Genomic DNA, 21,175 nt, shown 5'->3' on the forward strand with positions numbered 1-21,175 from the left:
AGCAATTCTGCGTTTGTAATAATCGGCAGGGGGGAAAGTGAATAAATTGGAGCAAAATATACGAACTCAACAAAAGTAATAAATCAAAATACATCCTCTATTTATGCCACAAAGTAAGGGTCGTGGTCAATAAACTCGAAAAACTTGTCTGTCAAGAAGCAGGTGCTCGGGGCCATTAGCTGCGAGCTCTTGAACAGTGACCGCCAATTCATCCAGAATTGTGTGTACTAAGTTCGCGTCCCTTTCGCTCCCAACCACTCCGACATGCATTTGTCCATCTCGGACAAACGATACAGCTTTGAGCGGACAAGGAGCATCGCCATGTGGATTCGAAATGTCCACTTTGCAATTACTTCCCGCAAAAGGCATCGTGTCGAAATCTTCAAAATCCTGGTGATGGACGATGGAGTCAAAGGATCGTGCTTCAGGTGACCATTCTGTACACTTCTGGGAGATCATTTCGAACCCGAGGAAATCGTGAGCAGCAGACTCGGCGCTTTGCGTCTGAACAAAATGTAAGAGGTCCATAGCTGTCCAGCCAGATTCGAAGGGTACTCGGATTGGAGTGAGCTGATAACATGGGCCCATGACATTCTCCACATTTGCGAAGTTAATACCTCGTCCCGAGGTTACGCTGCCAAATGTCACGTCGCGCTTTTGCAGACGGCGAGCCAAAAGTAGTGCCCACGCTGCGGTGAGCAGGTTTGCCGTGGTTATATCTTCAAGAGGCTGGGGGATGTCGACAGACTTTTCTTGGAATAGCCCTTTATCACCGGCCTGCGTTGATGTCCCATCCAGAATGGATAGGGATGATCCTTTCAGAAGATTGCTCCAGTAGCTGACCGCTTCAGTTTGGGCGTTCTTGTCCAAAATTTGCGCCATGTATGATGAGAATGGCTCAAAGTCAACAACTGTCTTTCCAAGGTACAAGCTCTCCAAATCCTGAAGTAATCTAGGCAGAGATAAGCCATCATACAGCGCATGTGATAGGCCAATGATGAGACAATGTTGTCCATTTTTGCCATCTACATGGAAAAACTTGACGAAAGATGACCCGAGTTGAAACTCCGATTCAATGTGCGTCTTGCAGAGGTCAATAGCATATTGCTCAATATCCCCAACAGCCTCCTTGGTCGCCACAGGAATATCCAGCTTATCCAGGACAACCTGATAAAGAGTCGTTTCGTGTTTGATAAACACCGTTCGCAGAATGTCGTGGGTCTTGACCAGATCATCGCAGGCACGGAACAGCTTCTTTCTATCAATACCTGTTTCAAAGTAGAGCATGTTATACTGTATAGAAGTTCGCGGTGTCTGAATGGTTGCTTTGATGTCGAGTGCTTGGGATTCTGTCACAGGAGACACATCCAGAATAGACCAGTTTGAATTGGCAAGATTTGGGCGGACAGCTTGTGACAAGAATTGTTCGACTCCCGAGAAGTTCAGCGTTGAAAAAGGCTTGTAAGACTGAACTTTTGCCTTCGATGCTTGATCCACCTTCAAAACCTTAGCTGCATCACCAAGGCGCATGTGCTGGAAAATATCTGCCACAGTCAAGCTATGTCCATCGGCACGCAGACTTGAGACCAACTTCATAGCCAACACTGAATCACCACCGAGGCGGAAAAAGTTGTCCTCAACATCAATTTGCTCCGCATTGATTCCTAGTATCTTTGCCCAAGCAGACCGCAGGATGTTCTCTGTGGCTGTCAGGTTTGTTTGGAATGATGATTTCTTCCACGTATGAAATCCATCACGAAGCTGATAAAGGGTGTGTTGAGGAATCCGTGAGGCAATCTGATTGAGAAAGTTGCGATCAATCTGTTCCGTGGCGGTAGACATCTTATCGACCACAACGTAGGCAAAAGGTATCATGTGTGATGGGAGGGAGTCTTGGATGAACTTGTCGAGTCTCTTCAGCGCAATAACAAGGCTAACTGAAATCGTGGCACAAATAGTCGTCTTTACCTCTTGTTGGTTCGGCATGTTCAAAGTAATCGCGTGTTCGGATGACATGAGTTCAACGCGATCTTCTCCAAGAGCTTGCTGCTCAACGAAGGCTATCAACTGGGACTCCTGCTTCTGTTGAATGTCGCTCATTGATGATGGTTGAATAATAGCTGCTGCTGCACGAATGGATGGAGGAAGATGTCGTGTGAAGTAGGATTCAACGTCTGCGATGTCCACTGCATGTCCTTGAACGGGGACGACATTCTCCTTTTTACCAACAAATACCAAGCTGCCGTCGTCCCGCAACCGAACCATATCACCAGTCGGCTGCACTCTTCCGGTTCGGCCAGCACATCCAGAGCTTCCATTCACAAGCCAGGCTGGAGATTCAACAATTCCACCTGAAAGACAAGTTCCTTCAAGCCACAGCTCGCCAGCACAGCCAATTGGAGACAGTAGAGATGGGTTCCGCGGATCACACACCCAAGGAACCACTGCCGAAGGGTATACTGATCCTTGTTTTATGGTCGCATCTGCTCGAAGCGTCCCCGATGCCTCGTCCAAAGGTAGTGGAGGGATCTGGTTCCACTGCCAAATCTGATTCAATTCGGCAGCGGGAAGGCAAGATATTTCGCCAAGTCTTTTGGAGGAGTCTCTTGCCAACTCTATGCATGCTACCTCCAGCTGGCCAAGAACTCGCTTCATTTGTTCGACTTCCACCAAGTTGATATCAAAACTAGCACAGACTCTGAAGCCTCCTTTTTGAATTCCACAGGCAATCATAAGGGGGTATGGATTGAAATGGAGTGCTTCACGGACGACATCTCCTTTGTCAAAGCCGAGGTCGTTGCCCTCGTACTCTGGTTCTGGTTGGATAACCAGGCCTGTACCAGCTTCGCACGCATGCTGCGCATCTCGGCTAACCTTTCTGATGTTTTGCATTCCCATGTGCTGGTATGGAGTACGGGCCAAGATCGATTGCTGAACAGTCTGTAGATAGGACTCCACAGAGGTCGCTCGATTGACATGGACTCGGATAGGTAGTGTTGCGATCAAAGGCCCAACAATGCTTTCGACTCCCGATAACGGAATGTCTCGACCTGTAAGAGTTTCGCCAAACACAACATCGTCACTTCGTGTATATTGGGATGCCACGAGCGCCCATGCGCCACGAATCAATGTTGCTAAAGTGAAAGGAAATCCGGCGCTTGTCACAAAAGGAATATGATGCTCAATAAATCCATCTGGGGTGGGCAGGTAATCTCTGTAGGGCAGACGCGGAAATTGAGGCCCGACGGCACCATTCAACTCGCATCGCCAAAAGTCCTGCATTGCGACTTCGTCCGTGTCGCGCACGTATTTGACAAAGTCTCTCATGTGAGTCTGCCTGTTGATGTTCTGAGCTTGTAGAGCGCTGCGAACTTGTTCAAGAACCAGTGGCTCTGACCAACCGTCGTAGAGAACGTGATGAATAGTCCACACCATGTATCGCTTTCCATCCGTCGAATTGTCAACAAGGGCATATCGAGCAAGGCTTTGCCCAAGATGCATCTTCTCGTTGCGGTCGCTATCAAGATATTCGGCCAGTTTATTCGAATATTTCCAGGAAATGCTTTCCTTCACTACCACTTGCTGAAGGCCAGGGTCCTGAAGTTGGACCAAACGAGTACGCAAAATTGGGCTTGCCGCAACAACCTCCTCCCATGCATTTTTCCAGGCTTCGAGACTGATATCAGGCGGAATACACGCGACTCTCTGAGCAACGTATGCCTTGGCCGATTTGAGGGAGAACGTAAATAATGACTCCTGCGTTGGCGTGCACAGATAGATGTCTTCAATGGCATCTGGTCTTGCTTCGCAAGCTTGTGCCGCTTCAAGACAGGCACTCTCGAGTGGTTGTAATATCATAGAAAATGCTGGAATTTCCTTGCGTACTTGTGTCTCGCAAATCTGAACAATCCCCGCCATTGTTGAGAGTGTCGGATTGCCGAACGTGCCGGTGACGGTAAGTTCAAGCCCTTGGTCTCTGCAAACAGAGACAAGCTTCATTGCGGCCAGAGAATCACCACCGAGTGTGAAAAAGTTGTCGCCTGGTCGAATGGCCTCCGCGTCGAGCTTCAGAACTAGACCCCAAGCCTGTCGCAGACGTTTTTCGAGGTCACTCATCTCCCGAGTAGCGGTAGTCATCGTCTGTTGATCAAGCTTCCGCAAGTCGACTGTGGTACCAAATTGCTTGAGCCTTTTGCGATCGGTCTTTCCCGAAATCAGAGTTGGGATATAATTCACGAGTATATATGCATTCGGCACCATGTATCGTGGCAGAACCTTAGCCAGATCGGTATCGGCTTTGGACAGCGTGCTGCGCAGCTCCTCAGAGGGCACAGGTGAGCATAGATCCGTACTCTCTAGTCCCTTCGTAGACTTGGCTGCCACAAATGCCACCAAAGTGGGCTGGCCTCTAGAGCCCTGGGGCACAATCACTTCAACAATAACAGTGGTTTCTGCAGGCAGTCTATCCCTGAGCTGGCTTTCAATCTCTCCAAGCTCAACACGTTGTCCACGTAACTTCACTTGTGTATCCTTTCTTCCGGCAAAGACAATACCGCCAGAGCCGTCGGGATCCCACTTTCCAAGATCACCTGTTTTATATAGACGGCCCCTCCGACCAGCGTAACCGTTGTGGCCAGCAACGAGCCACGATGGATCGTTGATGAAAGCGGCGGCTGTCTTTTCGGGGTCGTTCAAGTAGCCTTGTCCGACAATGGGTCCCTCAACGAGCAACTCGCCCACAGCGCCAACCGGCATGAGCGATTCGTGGTCATTTGGGTCAACAATCCACATAGCCGCTCCATTTCCTGGCCCAATGGAGATATAGTCTCTACCTGTAGCTGCGCTGCTGTTGACCGTGCACCCAATCGTGCATTCGCACGGGCCATAGCCGATGATGATTCTGGTGTCTTGACCCCAGATGGTAGCGTCTCTCGCCGAGACTGCTTCTCCACCAAGCCCAAGACCACTGAGTGATGATATAACATCATGATCCAGGATCCGGGCCACCGAAGGGGTAAGGCCAGCGTAATTGATTTGCATTTTTCTGATCGCTCCATTGATGTCGTTCAGTCGATCTTCGTCAGAAGGGATACAAAGGCAGCCACCATTACCCAAAGTCAAGAGCATGCTGTCGATACTGACATCGAAAGCATAGGAGGCGAAATCAAGAACCCTCGAATCCTCTGTATAGCCAACTGCCTTTGCTCGGGGTATCGCACTGCTGGTGTAGGTTTGGTGGGATATTTTGACTCCTTTTGGTGTGCCCGTGCTCCCAGATGTGAAGATGATATACATCAAAGTAGATGGTGGTATAGTCGGTAGTTTTTGAACGTCGTGAGAGTTCGAGAAGTGAGTGAAGGTTTTCGCTTCCACAACAAAATAGTTTCCGCCTGGAATAATTGATTTTGACAGCTCGTGCTGCTGGCTCGATGACACTATTGTCTTTGCATTGACTTGTTTCGCCATGTTCTGGAGACGGACAATTGGAAGGGATGGGTCCATCATCACAAGCGTTGCTCCTGCTTTCATCACCGCCAGCACGGCAACAATTGTCCACTTTGACTTCTCAAAGCACACGGGTAAGAAATCGTGTAACTTGACACCCATTTCCTTGAGAGAACATGCTACGAGCGTGGAGTACCGGTCGACTTGGGAGTATGTCAGGCTGCCATCCCATGACGAGATTGCCTCTTTGTCACCATGTTTTTGAGCTTGTTCAAAGATCATTTCGTGCATGCAGAAGTCGTATGTGGGAGGCAGCTGATGATTCCATCTCCAAATCTGATCCAAATCATGGTTGGTTGGCCGAAGACAGTCTTCAATAGACGTCTTTGGGTCTGAAATGCACATTTTGATAGTGTCTGCCAGTGTTTCGATATACCGAGTCACTGTGAATGGCAACATATTCTCAGTGTACCACACTGGGTGGATTTCGAGGCACCCATCATTCAAGCATACTTCGAGGTGAAGTGCACCCTGCGCTCATTGTGGTTAGCGAAAATCTAGAATCAACAGAGGTGGCTCACTCACTTCATCTGTTGCTGTTTCAGATTTTCTGGACAGGAACCTGGTGCTGAGGAGAATTGACACAGGACTGAATATGCTTTTTGTAGTCGTTCTCTTGATGTGGCGAGAGATTGTTGCTGCACTCTGCCCGACAGTACTTTGCAAGTCTGTCATTACATCTGTTGAAAGACACTGGTTCACTGCCTCGTGCTCAACAGCATTACCTCGACTGCCGTAGGCCCACTCATAAGAGATTCGGCCGCTTTCCTGGGTGCGCAGGAGTACGATCAACCAGGATAGAAGCAAAATCTCTTCTCGCATGCCTGTCGGAGTGGAGGCCCGATCAGATTCGAGGCCGCCGATCTTGAAAGTTGGGCCGCCACCATTCGCCTGCGTGTCAGCGAAGTGCAGGAAACCCATGCTGGCGAACTGTTGATCTTTCGTGGTGATATCGGGAGGAGGATTGGGACGCGACCACCTGTCGAACTAGCTCCAGCTTGACGACACTAAGTTGAATTCGTACCGGGTGCTATTATATAACTGTTACGACCGCCCATGTTATGTCGGCGTATTTCCTTCACGCAGGCGCGCCGCGAAGCCAGGAGAATTACTGCGTATTGATACTTGTGTATAGTTCCACCGAGATCGGCCAAAGAATTACCAGTACTCTACTAAATTTCGGATTCAGCAGAGTTGAAAACAGCACGGGCCCACGCAACGCCAAGGCACTAGCCGAGTGACCCTCAATTGAGCTCTTCCCTGTCAGTCCCAACCATGTCCAGCGTGACAAGCAAACGAGGCTTGGTTTGAAGATACCGACCTCGGGTTGTTCGGCAGAGTCTTCAAGAGGCAGTAACTGGAGGTACTAAAATGTCCTGCACCATCGATGCCATCGGCGTTGACACATCGGAAGTTTCCGGCAATCAGATATATCGAAGTGGGGTGTAGCTAGGTCTTTGAAGCTGCAGCCTGAGCCACACATTTTCCTGCTAGTCGACTGGCCCAGCAGATATCCATGTATCTCGTGTGTTACATTCGTAGATCGCGAGACAGCACGGTGCTTTCTCCTGCTTGCCAAGTACACGCCATTGGCGGTCGGAGATTTCTAATTTTTTGTTTTGGGTTTATCAGATCCGCTCTGTCTAATCAGATCCGCTGTAAATTACTAGTCGAGACCAATGTTTTATGACTGTATTACATCCTTTAACAGTATTTTCGTATTCTATGGATACCATACCCAAGCCATAATTCTGGCAGGGTTCCTTTTTACGTACTCATAGACTGTATTTTGTGAGATTATGAGAGCAGTATTACACTACCTGTCGGGTCTCTCCCGGTTTCTTCAAAAAAAGCGCATTCAGGTGGGTATGTCTTTCGGATGTAAGGCATGTAGGGTCTGCCCACCCAGGAACGCCCACATCTAGCCGACCTCGGAGATTGATAATGGGTCCGCTCTACGGACATTAAGTCATAGGTCAATTCCGCACTTTTCTCCAGATACTCTGGCCACTTTCACAACTTCACAGCAATCGCAAATCCAAAATGTACTCCAAATTCTGGCCCAAGGGAGGTCTCCCGGGCATTCTGCATCATTATGTACGTCTCCATCCAAATGGGGAAGAGGGATCAATCGATTCTAACTCATGCACCATATAGACGGAATCTCTCGTCACTTTTGAATATGTCTCCAGCAGCATTCGCCAACCTCATAGTCTTCTATTCATCGGCGGGTTAGGAGATGGCATGGCAACAACATCCTACATGTCAGATCTTGTCCGCGCGCTACAACCCACGGAATGGTCACTTTTCACTATCAATCTCACATCTTCCTATCAGTCGTGGGGTCTAGGGCATCTTGACAGAGACACAACTGAGATTGCCCAATGCGTGCAATATATCAAAGACTACAAGACCTCAAAATTCGGAAATGGCAAGGTCGTCCTTATGGGACATTCCACTGGAAGCCAATGCGTGCTACATTATTTATCCCGACCAAACCCACACCCAAGTGTTCCTACCTTTGACTCTGAACTCGCGAACATCAAGCGTCTTGAAATTGACGGAGCCATCATGCAAGCACCAGTGTCTGACCGGGAGGCAATTGCCTTGTGCATGAAGCATGGGTTTAAAGGCAGATCTTCAAGCGAAATTCAAGAGCTATGGAAGAAATTGGAAGATATGGCAAAGGAAGCTATTCATCAGGAGGAATCCTACGACACTCTGCTACCTTTGTGGATGACCAGTTCGATCTACCCGTCCAATACTCCTATTAGCGCTCGCAGGCTTTTGAGTCTCCTCAGTCCGGGAAGCCCCAAATCGCCGTCGGAGGACGACTTGTTTAGCTCAGATCTGAGCGACGAGCAATTCCAGAAGACGTTTGGCATGGTTCAACAACGGGGACTGTTGAAACACAAGCTGATGGTCTTGATTTCGGGTGCGGACCAGGCAGTCCCAGACTGGGTTGATAAGGAGGACTTGCTACGGAGATGGAAAAATGCTACCGATTACACCGGGTCCCAGATCTGGGATCAAGATCACAGCGCAGTGGTGCCTGGTGCTTCGCATGCGCTGAGTAATGATGATCAAGCAGAGCCGCGGAAGTTTCTTGTCGAGAAGGTTCTAGGGTATTTGCAGACAGCGGAGAAGATATAAGCCAATCCTCTCAGGTCTATTAACTCAGTTTATCGGACTACGGAGCAAGTTGTTAGCTTGAGATTCCGTTCTTCCATAGTGGAAAACTACATAGAAACATCGGCCAATAATTGCGGATGAGTGGTATTCAGGCTGAATAAACAAAATAGCAAAACAGACCGCTGACATCTCGATCGCAAAACATACTGTAAAGCTCATGCTGGCTAGTCTCGTCTCGGCCGCAAACGCAGCGGAAGGTTTTGTTGTCAGGTAAGGGATCTTGGGGAACTTGTTATCAACTCACTCCGGGAAAAGAATTTCATGGTTGCAAACATGGATCCTCAGCCATTGACTTGACGGGGAGGCTTTTTGATCAAATGTTGGCGAAGGAGCGACATACTTGGGGCTCTCGGCTGATGCGGCATCTGCATTCACACCTTTACTGTATAATTCATATTCTGCGCCATCCTTGGAATCGAAGGCAAAGCAACGCTGAAAGAGGCTCCAGGGTCCGTCGGCCGCCGTGAGGAAGCTGTAGATGGGAAAGGTTTATGTCTCTACGATACCAGGCTTGGAAAACCCGGCTTGGAGAAGACGACCATGGCGGGGGCCAAAAAGAGAAACGGCCAGAACCTATCAAATTCAACATAAAAAGTCTTGAAATTTCAACAAGATACTTTCATGCGACGAGTCCTGTTTCCTGTGGTCGGACTTGTGTAGCAGCTGCATTCAAAAAAGAATGTTAGCGAACACCGAACAGGTCTGTGGCCAGTTTTAAAGGGAAGATGGGCCATCAACAGCACCAGATTTCGAGTTTGGCGACAATTTGATAACAGTTATCAATTGAACGCGACAAGTGGCTCCGAGAGGAAGAGCGTTCGTGACTTGTAGGAAGAGGTAATCTTGAATCTCTGGGTGTCGATGCCAAGTCCAGATATACCATGATGCAGCATGCTGAGTGAGGGGCCTGTTGCCTGTCCGGTCCGAGAAATCATCACCGATTCCACATAGTCAAGACCTATTGGAGTGTAATTTAGAACTGGACAGGTGCAGGTGAGGGAGTGGGAGGAGAGAGAGAAGACGGGGGCTATAAAAAATGCCTCTATGCAGGATGTAGGTTCCTGCAGACATGTTTCATATGGCGGTGATCTCCATCATCATCCACTTCTGTACGACTGCTTACTTAGAGCGGAGAATTCCTGCATACTAGCGGTCAAAGGACTCAGCATTTATCCGACTTTTAAATCGTTGTGCATGTTGAACGCTGCTGCCCCTTATTTAATATTGGATTCAAAACTGAGCTCGTTGGGTCGCTTGGCAGGGAATCCATGGTGCAAGATAGTAGATTGCACTTTGGGGGGCTAAGAGTTAGAAAATAGGTAATGAGAGCAAGCAGTAGATGCAGGTGAAGCACAAACGCCCAAGTCATATATGAATTGACTACGTCGGATACTAGCCATGGGCATTTACATCCGAATCACATGGTGTGGAAGCGACACAGACTAACACCTAAGGATTTTACCCAAGGCAACAAGAATTATGCTTATTTCTCCCCTAAACATGCGATCGACAGACAACATGCTTCGGTATACCGCTAGCTCTCATTCGGTATATTTAATGGACAGACTTTCACTGTCATTGATCCTACCGATGCAGAAATAATTGCTACCCAAGTTTCCGGCATTACTGCCTAATATGGTTAACACCATAGCCCACGATAACGTTGGCGATAAGCCTAGTTGCATACCCAACGTCTTCCGATTCCACATCATTGTAACTAGCCTAGAACTGACGAACAACAGCAGGATGCGCACTAAAAAGTGTCTAGAGAGCATCGGTAAACCTTCCCAAATTCCTCCGACAATTACCCGCCGTTATCGCCCGAAAGAGCCTCACACAGCCGCAGGCAGGATCGGAAAAGCCGTCAGCCAGCGAGTGGATTCCTGGCCAGGTAGGAAGAAACTAACACGAGTGGGGTCCACTAGCAGCGAAAACGCAGGAAGGATAGGAAGAGTGCGCGAGAAAGACCCTCTAATAGGGGGAAATGAGAAAAGCGAAAACAAGTAAAATAAATTAAAGTCACAAGGGCGGGCGAAAAAGAGTGGATCGATAGTTAGTAGCAACTCCATCTATCCTCTCTGCTGGGACGTGCCAAGCGGAGGGGACGAGAAAACAAGACTCCAGAGGGAGGGTACCGGAGAAGCTCGGCGTGATGTATTTACGCCGTAAATTAGAGTTAAAGATAGATGATACATAATAAGAAACGGAATAAAAACTTTGGCCAGGACGTGGAACTGTTGCAAGGCAAAACGGCAAAGCGGAAGAAGCACGTAAGGTTAAGCGACCTCCGCGATGTTCAAGGCGCAAATCGTCGGGTATCTCGGCTGGGTCCGAGACTGGGCGAGTAGTGACCGGTCCGTCTGGTCTGTCCATGGAAGGAAACAAATACCCGCGGGGATAAACAATGAACCTAATCACATACAGAAGAATACTCCGTAAAATTCATTCCAAATGTAGCCAAAGTTTAGCGATTTGAAATACACCACGGCGATCGCGTTGTCGGACCGTTGTGGGTGGTCGATCAAAGGAACCACGGCTGGCGGTGTGGGGGGAGAGAGGAGAAGAGAGAAAGTCTAGAATCGAAATAATAACAATCAAGTATGCGTTATGTACAAGGTATCGTATCAGAAGAGTGCGGGAAGCTTGTATATTCACAGGAAGCCGGAGTAGAGCAGGAGGGAAAAGGGTATAGCCGTACATAGAACAGAGCCAACAAAAAACGAGACACATGTGCGCAGATAAAATCATCATCGTGTCATCGGAATCAATCGCAGACAAAAAAACCAAAAACCAATAGGAAAACATGAAAACATCAAAAACATTTCTATCGCCGAGGATATTGCCAACCCCCCATTCTAGGATACAAGAGAGAGAGGAAAAAAAAAATGTGCGGTAAAAATAAAAACCCAGTAGAAAGGGAGCAACGCGCTCATCTCTCCTCGCGCGGTTTTGGTTTGGGTCCAGCCCGAAGCGACCGGTGGAGACCTTGTCCGAAGCTCTCCACCCGGCGGGGAGAGGCTGGGGGACTCCGCCAGTCGCGGCGGACGACCCCGAGCGACGAATTCAGTTCGGCTGGCGAGGCCGCTCGTCATTTGCTCACAACGAATGTAAAGGTTGGGTGTTGTTCCCAGAGCCAGGTTGTCCCATCGTCCACGCGATGGGTGGGTACCGGACTTTTCACCAGGACCGTCGGGCCAAGCCGGTGATGCTTTGAGGGTGCTGCCGGGAGCCACGGCGCGCCGATAAGCGAGTGTCAAGAATGGTAACGATTGAGTCATAATCACCGTCGGAGACTCCGTGCTCAACACGGTGCGTCCGACCAGTCCCCCGAGTGCTTCAGAGGGTCCACGACTGCTTCCAGCCCACGGCCTGCGCCTGGGGGTAGTGGTGGCTCATGTTGTCCTCGTAGGGGAGGCAGTCGGTGCCCGACCACGAGGGAGACGGGTAGTGGCATTGGATGGGCGGCTGAATCATGCTCTCCTCAAGCGAAATGGGAACCAGCTGCGAGGGGGGCAGGCCCGCATCGGAGCCGTCCCAGACGCGAAGGGGAGAGTGCATCTGCAGTGGAGACGAAGTGACATCGGTCTTCAGCATGCCCTTGGTATGGTATTGGTCAATGATGGAGACCGAGCCAGACGAGATGGAGGAGCTGGAGTGAGGAGGGAGAGAGAAAGTCGCGTCGGACAATGGCGAGGGGCAGGTCTCAGCGGGTGATGAGTAGAAGGGACTGTCGTCCACGGACTCGGGAAGGTGGTGTTGGAACATGTTGACGGGGCGAGGCTGTAAAGGAAGCTCCATGCCGCTCCACATCAGAGAGCAGTCGTTCGCCAGATCCGGGTGGATGCCGGGGGCAACGATGGATCCAATGGACATGGAATGAGCCTGAGAAGAGGAAGCCAGGAGCGAGCCAGTGCCGGCCTCGACGGAAACAACGGGCGCGGGTGCTTGGCTAGGGGGTGCCCATTGGGCGCTGGAGTGCTCGGTCTGGGATTCGAGTTCACTGCGCGCGTCCGTCAGTATACCAATGCTTGGTTCGGGGACCGTTGCTACTCACTGTCGTTCCATGTGGCGAGCAAGCAAGTCAGGACGGTGGAAGGCCTTCTTGCAGCCCTGCTGCGTACACCGGTACGAGGCCTCCGGGTTGTGGTTCAATTCATGCCGGCGGCGGTGCTCGGCTCTGGTGAAGACCTAGATTGGGTTCAGCGCTGAATAGATCAAGACCGTTCAGTAGACACTCACCTTGGAGCAGCCAGGGAATTCGCAGGCGTGGACGCGCTTGCCCTTCTTGGCTTTGCTGATGCGGTGGGTGGTGGGTGTATAGGTGACGGGCATGGGGACCTCGGACTGAGGGCTTGGGCGGCGCATGGCGGTGTTCTTCTTGCCCACCATGGTGGACTGACGGGCAATGAGGTGACGGGGTTCGGGAGACGGTGAGGCGGAGGCCGAAGGGGTGTTCAGCAGCGAGATGATGTGGCTGTTGGATAGATGCTTGTGTTGTTCATTCGAGACTCTCCGGGCCATTGCTTGGGGGGTGGGTTGGAGAGAAGTGAAGCTGGGTGGGAGGAGGGAGGGGATCTATATAGACAACCGAGGGACGGGGAGGTGATGTAATGGCTGAAGGGCCGTTTCCAAGGTGAAGAAACAGTCGCTGCAGACGGGCTGAAGAAGAAGAGGTGAGAGCGGGATGGGGGTGGATTGATATAGTAGCAGGAACAATATGCTGTTCCTCCAGATCTACGGATGATTAGACTTTGATTTCTGAATTAATCAATTAATTCCCATTTTAATTAATAAATTACAAAAATCAATTCCAAAAATACGTGGGGATGATCGCTCGGGATGATCAGACCTAAAGATTACCACGTTCGAGGCTGAGGAACGAGGCGTGCAAGGCACACCAACGGTTGACCGGGTGGGTAGTGCTCGCGGCGATCAGGATTGGGCGGTGTTGGTCCGACGTGAGTGGTCGGCCGGCCAGCCCTGGTGTTGGTGCTAGTCGACCGACCGACATCATCCCATCCAGGGCATTCGGTTTTGGCCGGAGCATACTACCTTCGATCGTGTACGCAGGCAACCGAGTGAAAAGCGAGGGCTGCTCCCTCGGAACCTACACGTTCCTCGCCCTCCTGTCCTGTTTTCACTGCCTGGGGAGCGCAGGATCACACTAAAGCAAATGGAGGCTCGGGCTAACGCGGCGGCGATTGGCTACCAAGAGGCTGGGTCAGCGTTGCTCGATAAGGCATCCCGGAGGCTGTGGACGAGACTAGGATTCATCTCTCGACTGCATCGTGCATTCTATAAACAGCAAGAAAACAGGTTTATCCACTGCGCGGCGTTTCCTTTCTTTCCCCAGTGGTTATGATCTCGCATCTCTATACAGATCGGATCACCTGGGCCCACCACCGGTTCGGCCAACACAAATCAGCCCAGTGGGGCAACCCTCAGGACGTCGTGTGGCCCGGCCAGCCTGGCGGCTTGGCCCGGCTACGCTCACCCTGCGGCAGCTTGTTTCAGTGCGCCGATCCTTTACTCCATGGAGGGAATGAGCAAAAGCCCTTGCTCTGTCTCTTTTCGCTAAACCCCGACCGCTGCGATCGTCAACGTCACTGGGTGTTCGGTCGCTCTGGGGACACTGGATGGAGATGGGGATCGCTGGTCCATCCATAATGCGGTATATAGTGTATAGGCGTAGACACACCCAGCCCATTCTCGGCGGCATTTGCATCGCCCAAGGCTTGCGATTTACGCCCAACGCGCCCAGAACTATACCCAATTCTACGCAATGTGGATCTATAGAATGCTGTCCGGAGAATAGCTCCCCTGTCATCTCGTGGCATGCTTGATTAGGAGGAGCATCATCCCAGTTCGGCCAACTGAGTGGCAATCTTCTGAAACCGTAGTTGCGCATCCCCTGGTTCCCCGAGCCTTCTGGAAGCACTTCAGCACGTCCACCACACCATCCTGATGATCCTGGCAGGGATGGCTGGGCTATTGTATGTAAGAAATAGGGGGAGGTATATTTATGCGACGCGACGCGATCGTCGGGGCGCAACTTCATTAACTACAGTAGTATTTAGTGCGTACACCATGTAGTAGATTGTTGTTGGTATAGACACACACTGTGTCAGCGGGGATATTTGGAGATTCTACTATTACTATTCTACTGAGCATCTCGCAATACCTTCTGCTGTTGGTTCCAAGCCACATCGACATCATTCTTCATCACTGACAAACCAGGGTGTGTTTGATCGTCTTCTCGTCTTTTGCTCTCTCGCGTGGTGGGATCAGCATGATGACGATCCACTGTTGCCCTATAGGTTTAGTGGTATTTTATGACATTACATATCCTCCGGTTCTTTCTTCTCCACACCTCCCTATCTCTCTTCCTGTACGGAGTAGTGCTCGCCCCGCTCACGCGGAGGGACATGATCCTTCTTTTTTTGGCTTGTTTCCATTCATTAATTATTGTGGATCATTCTCACAACGACCACCGGCAAGCTAATTAAGGAACACCAGTTGGTTAGTGGCAATGTTGGGATCTGCTATCGGTATTTCACTTATGCGTGACTGATGACGCTCGGGTCACTTGGTAGACCGTTGGTGGAGACAAGGAACAGGCACGGCCTTCCGAAAGTACCGTCTATTGCCCCGGTATACATAAGAGAATAAGAGAGCAGCCGCAGAATGCGCGTTTATCTGGGTGTTTAATGAGCCCTATCGCATTCCTAAGTAAATTCCTATCAACACAAAAAAATAGTGTAGACCTGAGGAAGCATGTAGTCTGCAAGGCCAGGAACACGAAACCAACCATCGTCATCGGCGTTCGCTGCAGGAAAATGCGTGCAGAGAGCTTCGCGAGTCAATCACTGACCTTTTTTTAGCAGACGGGAGGGAGGGAAGGGATGGGGGGCACTAGTATGGGACTAACAGTACGGAGTGTACAGTGGTGTATTGTCCAGCGCCGATCTAGCCTCGACCTGCAACAAACAACAGCCAGGATTCGGTTCCGGCGCGTCGGGAAAAACGAGGGCAGATCACCATACAATCCTTTCGACAGCGCCGAAGAAAGCCGATGGGATCAACAATTAGTAGTAAGAGCCGCCGTTATTATATGGTTCGTGTTGGCAGCTTCAGATTGAGAGGGTGAGGATGAGATTCAGTGAATCGCCGACGTATGTTGTACTCAAAAATAGCCCTAAGACCCGACCGGTACGGGAGGGTATGTACGATCAAGCCACGACTGACAAATTGCGCCCTAATTCAAATTCCCTAATTCAAATTCACTGCAGCTTATAATTACCGCAACCGTAATGCGCTGGCCCGAGTGCCCACCCAGGGTAGTTTCTTCGGAGAAATTTGTTATTCGGCCGGCCTCTCCAATGTCTATCTCCTCCGAGTCCACCCCCGGATGGGCTGATCGAGCTCTCGACCCACACACTTACAATGAGCCAAAGGCCCGTGCAGCCAGCCTTTTGGAGTTGTGGATACACCCATCGACCCAGTAGACTTTGACAGCAATCCACCAAAACCGGTCCGTGAGGTGGCTCTCCTGCTGCCGAACCGCCTATAGTCTGTCCCGACAGTCAGGGCCGGGCCATATGGGCTTTTGTTAGACCCATACCCGAAGAAGCAGTAATTACACCAGGTCGGAGACGGTCGGAGGTGAGCGCCTGCGCCCGACGGTATTTACAATGTTTGTCTTCGTAGGGAGTAGAGAGCCGCAGTTGGAAGGGCGAGGCGGATCCATTCGGGTACCGGGACCAACCAGCGTTGTTTTATCATCGAATCACCACTGGATAGCGTGAGTCAAGCTAGTCACTGCACTAAGTACTGGACAACAGTGCGACAGCCAAACCGTTTCTACATTTTCATGTCCTTCAGCCAATCAACTAGCAGATTAGTTACACAATTGATGATGATGATTCCTCCCTTTCTTGCAATATTAATGTTGCTCAGCCGCATGGCTTGCCTTGCGCATCTCTACATTATCCAATCGAGGTTTAGCGGATGGATGGCCTGGCCCGCTAGTCCCGGCAGGGTAATTCTTTGGCAAAGAAATTAGCACTGTCAATCTCCATTGAGTGGGCCGGTCATTTGATCGCAGTGAAATTGCGATTGACTCCACCCGCTGTCAATTGGTGTGTCGCCCTACCTAACCACTCTCCCGCACTACTACTGCGCTGCACACTAGCTCGACACCACTACATAGCTCTAGGTAGTTACACAGCACACAAAGATCAGCGCCGTGGCTTGATCTGAGCGCTGATCGCAACAATAGTATCAATGCTTGGGTGTGCTGAATGGCGATATACTAGTAATACTTCAAGGCTTTGTTCAACCATTCGAATTGTTCAATTGCTCGATCGTCAAAAATAGAAGGGTAGTTGGAAGAACGGCTCGACGTGATGGTCATGAGGTCATAGTTCCTAGCGAGGCTGGGCTGTCGATGAGCCGTGTTTTCGACAAGCGAGCACAGGCTCGAGGTTGTTGGACTCCGGGGTACATGCGCTCAGTGGTGGCGACGGCCACGGCGCAGAAACAGGCGACAGCACCTGCCGATCAGGACGAATCAAGGCCCATCTGTGCTGCGAATAACATACTGAACCGTGTGGTAGGTCGGGCGGGTTGGTTGGTTGGATATTCTGCCGTGCTGTGTGTCGAGTATAGCTTCATGCAGGTCCTCGCATCAAGAGGAGTTGCAGCCTGTTTCAGATCTGTGTGACGCTGATCTTCAGGGCCATGCCATGTGGTGAGGGATGGAGACGAACATCATTTTACAAGGCAGATTCGGGTGGCTTGTCTGCTGCAGATTATAGCAGGAGAGAGCGGTTCAGTGATCATCTGCTAATAATAAACGACTGGACCTGACAGGCCGTGTTTTACTCCGTACATGACTTCTAGCTCTAGGAGGTCTTTGGACTAAGCAAAACAAAAAGCGTCTAGATGCATATCGCCATCTGTCTAGGGCATATCACCATACCACCCGGGAGACAATAGTCTATCGCCAAGACGATCATCTTCATCTTCCAGTGTGTGTCCAACGGCCGAAGGATGAAATGAACAGGATCAATATCCCAGCAACCATGTGGTCGAAGGATCAGGGACATCTGTACCCCTTGTTAGTAGTACGCAGACATCCCTGTTAGGTACTTGCCAACCCCACTAACCCGAATTTGGATTATGGAGAATTACTAGTGCATTACCATAAAAATAAATAATCACAAAAAAAGTGGCCCATGCGAACTTATGTATGGCGTGTTTCAGGTTCGCGACACGTGGGCGGGACTGCTATTTTTATCCGCCCTGGATCGGTGATGCAGATTTGCGCACTTGGACCACGCGATGCACGCCAGCGGGGAATAGCCGTGTTTCAGGAGATGAGGGATGAGATTATGATGGTGTCGAAATTACTCTGGTGTCTGTCGCCCTATCTCGGTCTCGACTTTTAGTGCGGTCTGGACTGTCATGGTGTCCATCTGCTCATTTCCCAGCGCCCATGGATGCAACCCTCCACTACAAGGAGAGTCTTCCTTGGGAGAAGTAGAGTGTCTCCTGACTACTACGATAGGAAAGTGTAGGTCACTATACTTCTTTCACCCTTTGGTAAACTACACTCCGAGCCATCACCTCGGACGGATCTCGCTTTTCCCCAAGTGTAAATCTTAAGAAGCCATGGTTTCAAGTTAGGCGCATGCACCAATCAACATGGTCGCACAGCCCCATCGGCCACATGGGAACTACGTTTCGTTGAAGATCATTTGTGTTCCATATTTGGCTCATCGCTAACTACTTTTGTGCCTGTATACAGCTACTTTTTTGAGATAAGCGAGGGCAGTGCTCGTCACGGCTGTGCCATGGGACGAAATGGGACAGGCGGGGAAAGCTGAAGGCTATGCCCAGCCTCGTTCGATGGTACAGTCAACTTCTAGCGCGGTAAAGCCATCGAAGAATCATTGCCATTGTTGTAAACTCCATCGACCGATGGGGACCCGGGAGGCTGGATTGTGGTTTTCCTTTCTCAGAATTGACCAAAACGACCTCGTGCATCAAGCCGCAAAAGATAGACATGGTATGATGGTCCCCGAGTTTCAGCATGTTAGAACCCCGATGAATGCTCTCAGACCAATAATACGACCCGGAAGATGCTAGTCGCTAGCCATCATGTGTCCAAGAATAGAACGATAACATCGCATGGGCACTGATCTGGTGGGCCTGCCGAAGCGGTGATGGTCGCCACCGACGCCATGACATCATTTAACTGGCTGAGTTCAGCTCCGGGGACCATTGACTCTTGGGACGGCATGGTCCGCTGCGCCTACCGTTCTCAACTGACGGTGGTCCGGGCGCATGTACATGTCCATTCGCCGACCTGCCGGGGGTGCGAGAGCTGGCGATCGGTTGTTTCAGTTGCGCTTCGGAGAATAACATCGAGGTGGTGTTCGTTTGATGTTCAATCCGTCTCTATCATTAATTTTAGTGCCCAGACAGACAGCAGCTGACAGTTCGCCACCTCCTTCTGTTGGCAACTAACCAGACCGGTACTATGTATGACGAAAAGCGTGCCGGGTACCTGGTTGGACCCTGGCGCGAGTCAGTTCTGTTCCTTTGGCTATCTCTCTGTCGACCGAATGCATATCGCAGTTGGCGGGAATGATCTCATGCGACCGGCTGTGACGGGGATTAGGGTGAAAGAGCACGAACCAGCACCCGATCCTTGCTCCCCCGCCTGCCTTGCGCTCTCAAGTGCGGGCCTAGACTGGAGACCAGTGTACTTTCAAACATGTGGTCTGATTGATTGGAGTGTTGCTAGTGATCGTGTTTCTCCGCAACCCATGCACTGCTGCCGATCCCTGTTGGCTAGTAATCCCAGAGTTGATTCGAATACAATCACAAGATGTGACGATGACCTCAGCGGCTTTTGCAGACTGACTCGGTCGGCAAAAGTCCAACCACACTTGATGTCATGGCGAATTAGATGACGAGAGAGGCATTCGAGATGTGACGTGCAAAGACAGAGGTGTGATGAAGGCTTCTGAAGTGAGGAGGCCTTCGGACGGAGTGCAGAGAGGTGCGCGAGCGGAGGGGAAATTCCTCAGGCAGCCTTGGAGAGATTCGGGGCCGTGGCTGGACTTAGCGGCAGCCCAGAGCCAGTCTGCTGTAGCGTTAGTAAAGACAACAATAATGCCTCGACTCCAAGATGGCTTGAAGAGAACATCAACGAGAGCCTCAGTTGAGTCCACAAACCAGGAATATGCTCTAGGTCCGTTTGACATCCATATGGTGTTTTATTACTATCAGGCCTCTGTGTTTGTTGCACTTGTCAGTTGTCTTCATCAGGAAACTGAACAACAAAAGCGGTTTGCAAAGCCTGATAGCAGTAAAAGACCATTTGTGATGGCTCCATGATATACTCAATCCTGAAACTCCTTCCATTTGACCATCCTCTCCTGCAAATTCAACACCTCACCGTCAACGACAAACGTTCCATCCCCACGATGATGGAATATCCGTGCCTGTTCCTTCAACTCGGGGTTCAACCAAGCACGCACGGCCTTGAGCACCCACATATTGTACTTGGGGACCATACGGCGGTCGACAACAACACATTCGATATTAGCGATGACTCCTGGGCCACCAACGAGCGGCGCCTGCACCGTCTCTGCAGGCACAGCGTCCAGCTTGAAGGTGGACCACTTGTCGACCTCATCGCCGGAGCAGTTGCCGATATCGACGACTTTCTCTGCGATGCTGACATCCGGGACAGCGAGGACGCACTCGCCGTGGCTTTTCAGCGACTCGAAACTTGCATCCCAGGGTCCGATGCATGCACCGATTAGCGCAGGTGAGTCGTGCTGGAGCATGGTGTGAAAGCCGATCGTCATGATGTTATGGGTTTTTGAAGTGAGTGAGCCTGTTGAGACGAGCAGAACTGGACCTGGCTCGATGAGCCGGTATACTTTTGATGCCGGGTATGGCTCCATCGTGTGAACCTGCGAGGATTCACTCCTGGGCTCTTTCGATGGCGGTGCATCCTCGGTGGGCTCTTCTGTCTTCGAGTCGGCGGCTGAGATAGATGCTTTGCGCTTGCGAGGCATGATGCGGGCCCGGTATTTGAACCAACGTAGATGCGCGCCCGGTGCAGGATTTTGATATCTGGTTGTGGTGAATATCAAGTGCCGAGATGAAAGTCCCGTGCCAGAACACCGGACTACAGCGCAAAACAAATACTTCTAAGCACACAGTTGTGACAGTTGAAGGGGTGAGAATTGTGAGAACTTTGGACGTCAGACAAACCTCGCCACCGTCCAAGGTATCATCAGGCGGTGGAGATCATTGCCACATCCCCGCATTCCACGATCGACTTAACAACTTGCTCTATAGAGAAACCCTGTCTTACAGATAATCAGGAGATGTCTCGGAATTATCAACGGGTAGTTGGGTACGACGCTCGCCGGCGTACAGTTCAGGAAGCATGAGA

General features: G+C 50.6%; 6 protein-coding genes across 6 annotated transcripts; 2 read left to right on the forward strand and 4 right to left on the reverse strand.

The window, feature by feature from the left end:
• Positions 1–126: 126 nt before the first annotated feature.
• sidD (nonribosomal peptide synthase SidD) lies at positions 127–6,426 on the reverse strand (the record flags this gene model as incomplete). Its single annotated transcript, XM_056981086.1, has 2 exons — positions 127–5,976; positions 6,031–6,426. The coding sequence occupies 2 exons, from the start codon at positions 6,424–6,426 to the stop codon at positions 127–129; spliced, it is 6,246 nt and encodes a 2,081-aa protein (XP_056831295.1).
• A 1,122-nt stretch (positions 6,427–7,548) lies between these two features.
• sidJ (putative siderophore biosynthesis lipase/esterase) lies at positions 7,549–8,658 on the forward strand (the record flags this gene model as incomplete). Its single annotated transcript, XM_056981087.1, has 2 exons — positions 7,549–7,602; positions 7,663–8,658. 2 exons carry the CDS (start codon positions 7,549–7,551, stop codon positions 8,656–8,658), a joined length of 1,050 nt encoding a protein of 349 aa, XP_056831296.1.
• A 1,871-nt stretch (positions 8,659–10,529) lies between these two features.
• On the reverse strand, positions 10,530–11,975 carry N7510_009163 (uncharacterized protein; the record flags this gene model as incomplete). Its single annotated transcript, XM_056981088.1, has 2 exons — positions 10,530–10,668; positions 11,623–11,975. 2 exons carry the CDS (start codon positions 11,973–11,975, stop codon positions 10,530–10,532), a joined length of 492 nt encoding a protein of 163 aa, XP_056831297.1.
• A 58-nt stretch (positions 11,976–12,033) lies between these two features.
• On the reverse strand, positions 12,034–13,218 carry N7510_009164 (uncharacterized protein; the record flags this gene model as incomplete). The annotated part of the gene is made up of 3 exons (XM_056981089.1): positions 12,034–12,697; positions 12,752–12,885; positions 12,937–13,218. The coding sequence occupies 3 exons, from the start codon at positions 13,216–13,218 to the stop codon at positions 12,034–12,036; spliced, it is 1,080 nt and encodes a 359-aa protein (XP_056831298.1).
• A 4,562-nt stretch (positions 13,219–17,780) lies between these two features.
• On the forward strand, positions 17,781–18,146 carry N7510_009165 (uncharacterized protein; the record flags this gene model as incomplete). Its single annotated transcript, XM_056981090.1, has 2 exons — positions 17,781–17,822; positions 17,928–18,146. 2 exons carry the CDS (start codon positions 17,781–17,783, stop codon positions 18,144–18,146), a joined length of 261 nt encoding a protein of 86 aa, XP_056831299.1.
• A 1,962-nt stretch (positions 18,147–20,108) lies between these two features.
• On the reverse strand, positions 20,109–20,792 carry N7510_009166 (flavin reductase family protein; the record flags this gene model as incomplete). Its single annotated transcript, XM_056981091.1, has 1 exon — positions 20,109–20,792. The coding sequence occupies one exon, from the start codon at positions 20,790–20,792 to the stop codon at positions 20,109–20,111; it is 684 nt and encodes a 227-aa protein (XP_056831300.1).
• Between the last annotated feature and the right edge of the window lie 383 nt (positions 20,793–21,175).

Source organism: Penicillium lagena, assembly GCF_028827675.1.
Source record: "Penicillium lagena strain IBT 129212 chromosome Unknown utg000006l_segment0_segment0, whole genome shotgun sequence".
Lineage (NCBI taxonomy): Eukaryota > Fungi > Ascomycota > Eurotiomycetes > Eurotiales > Aspergillaceae > Penicillium > Penicillium lagena.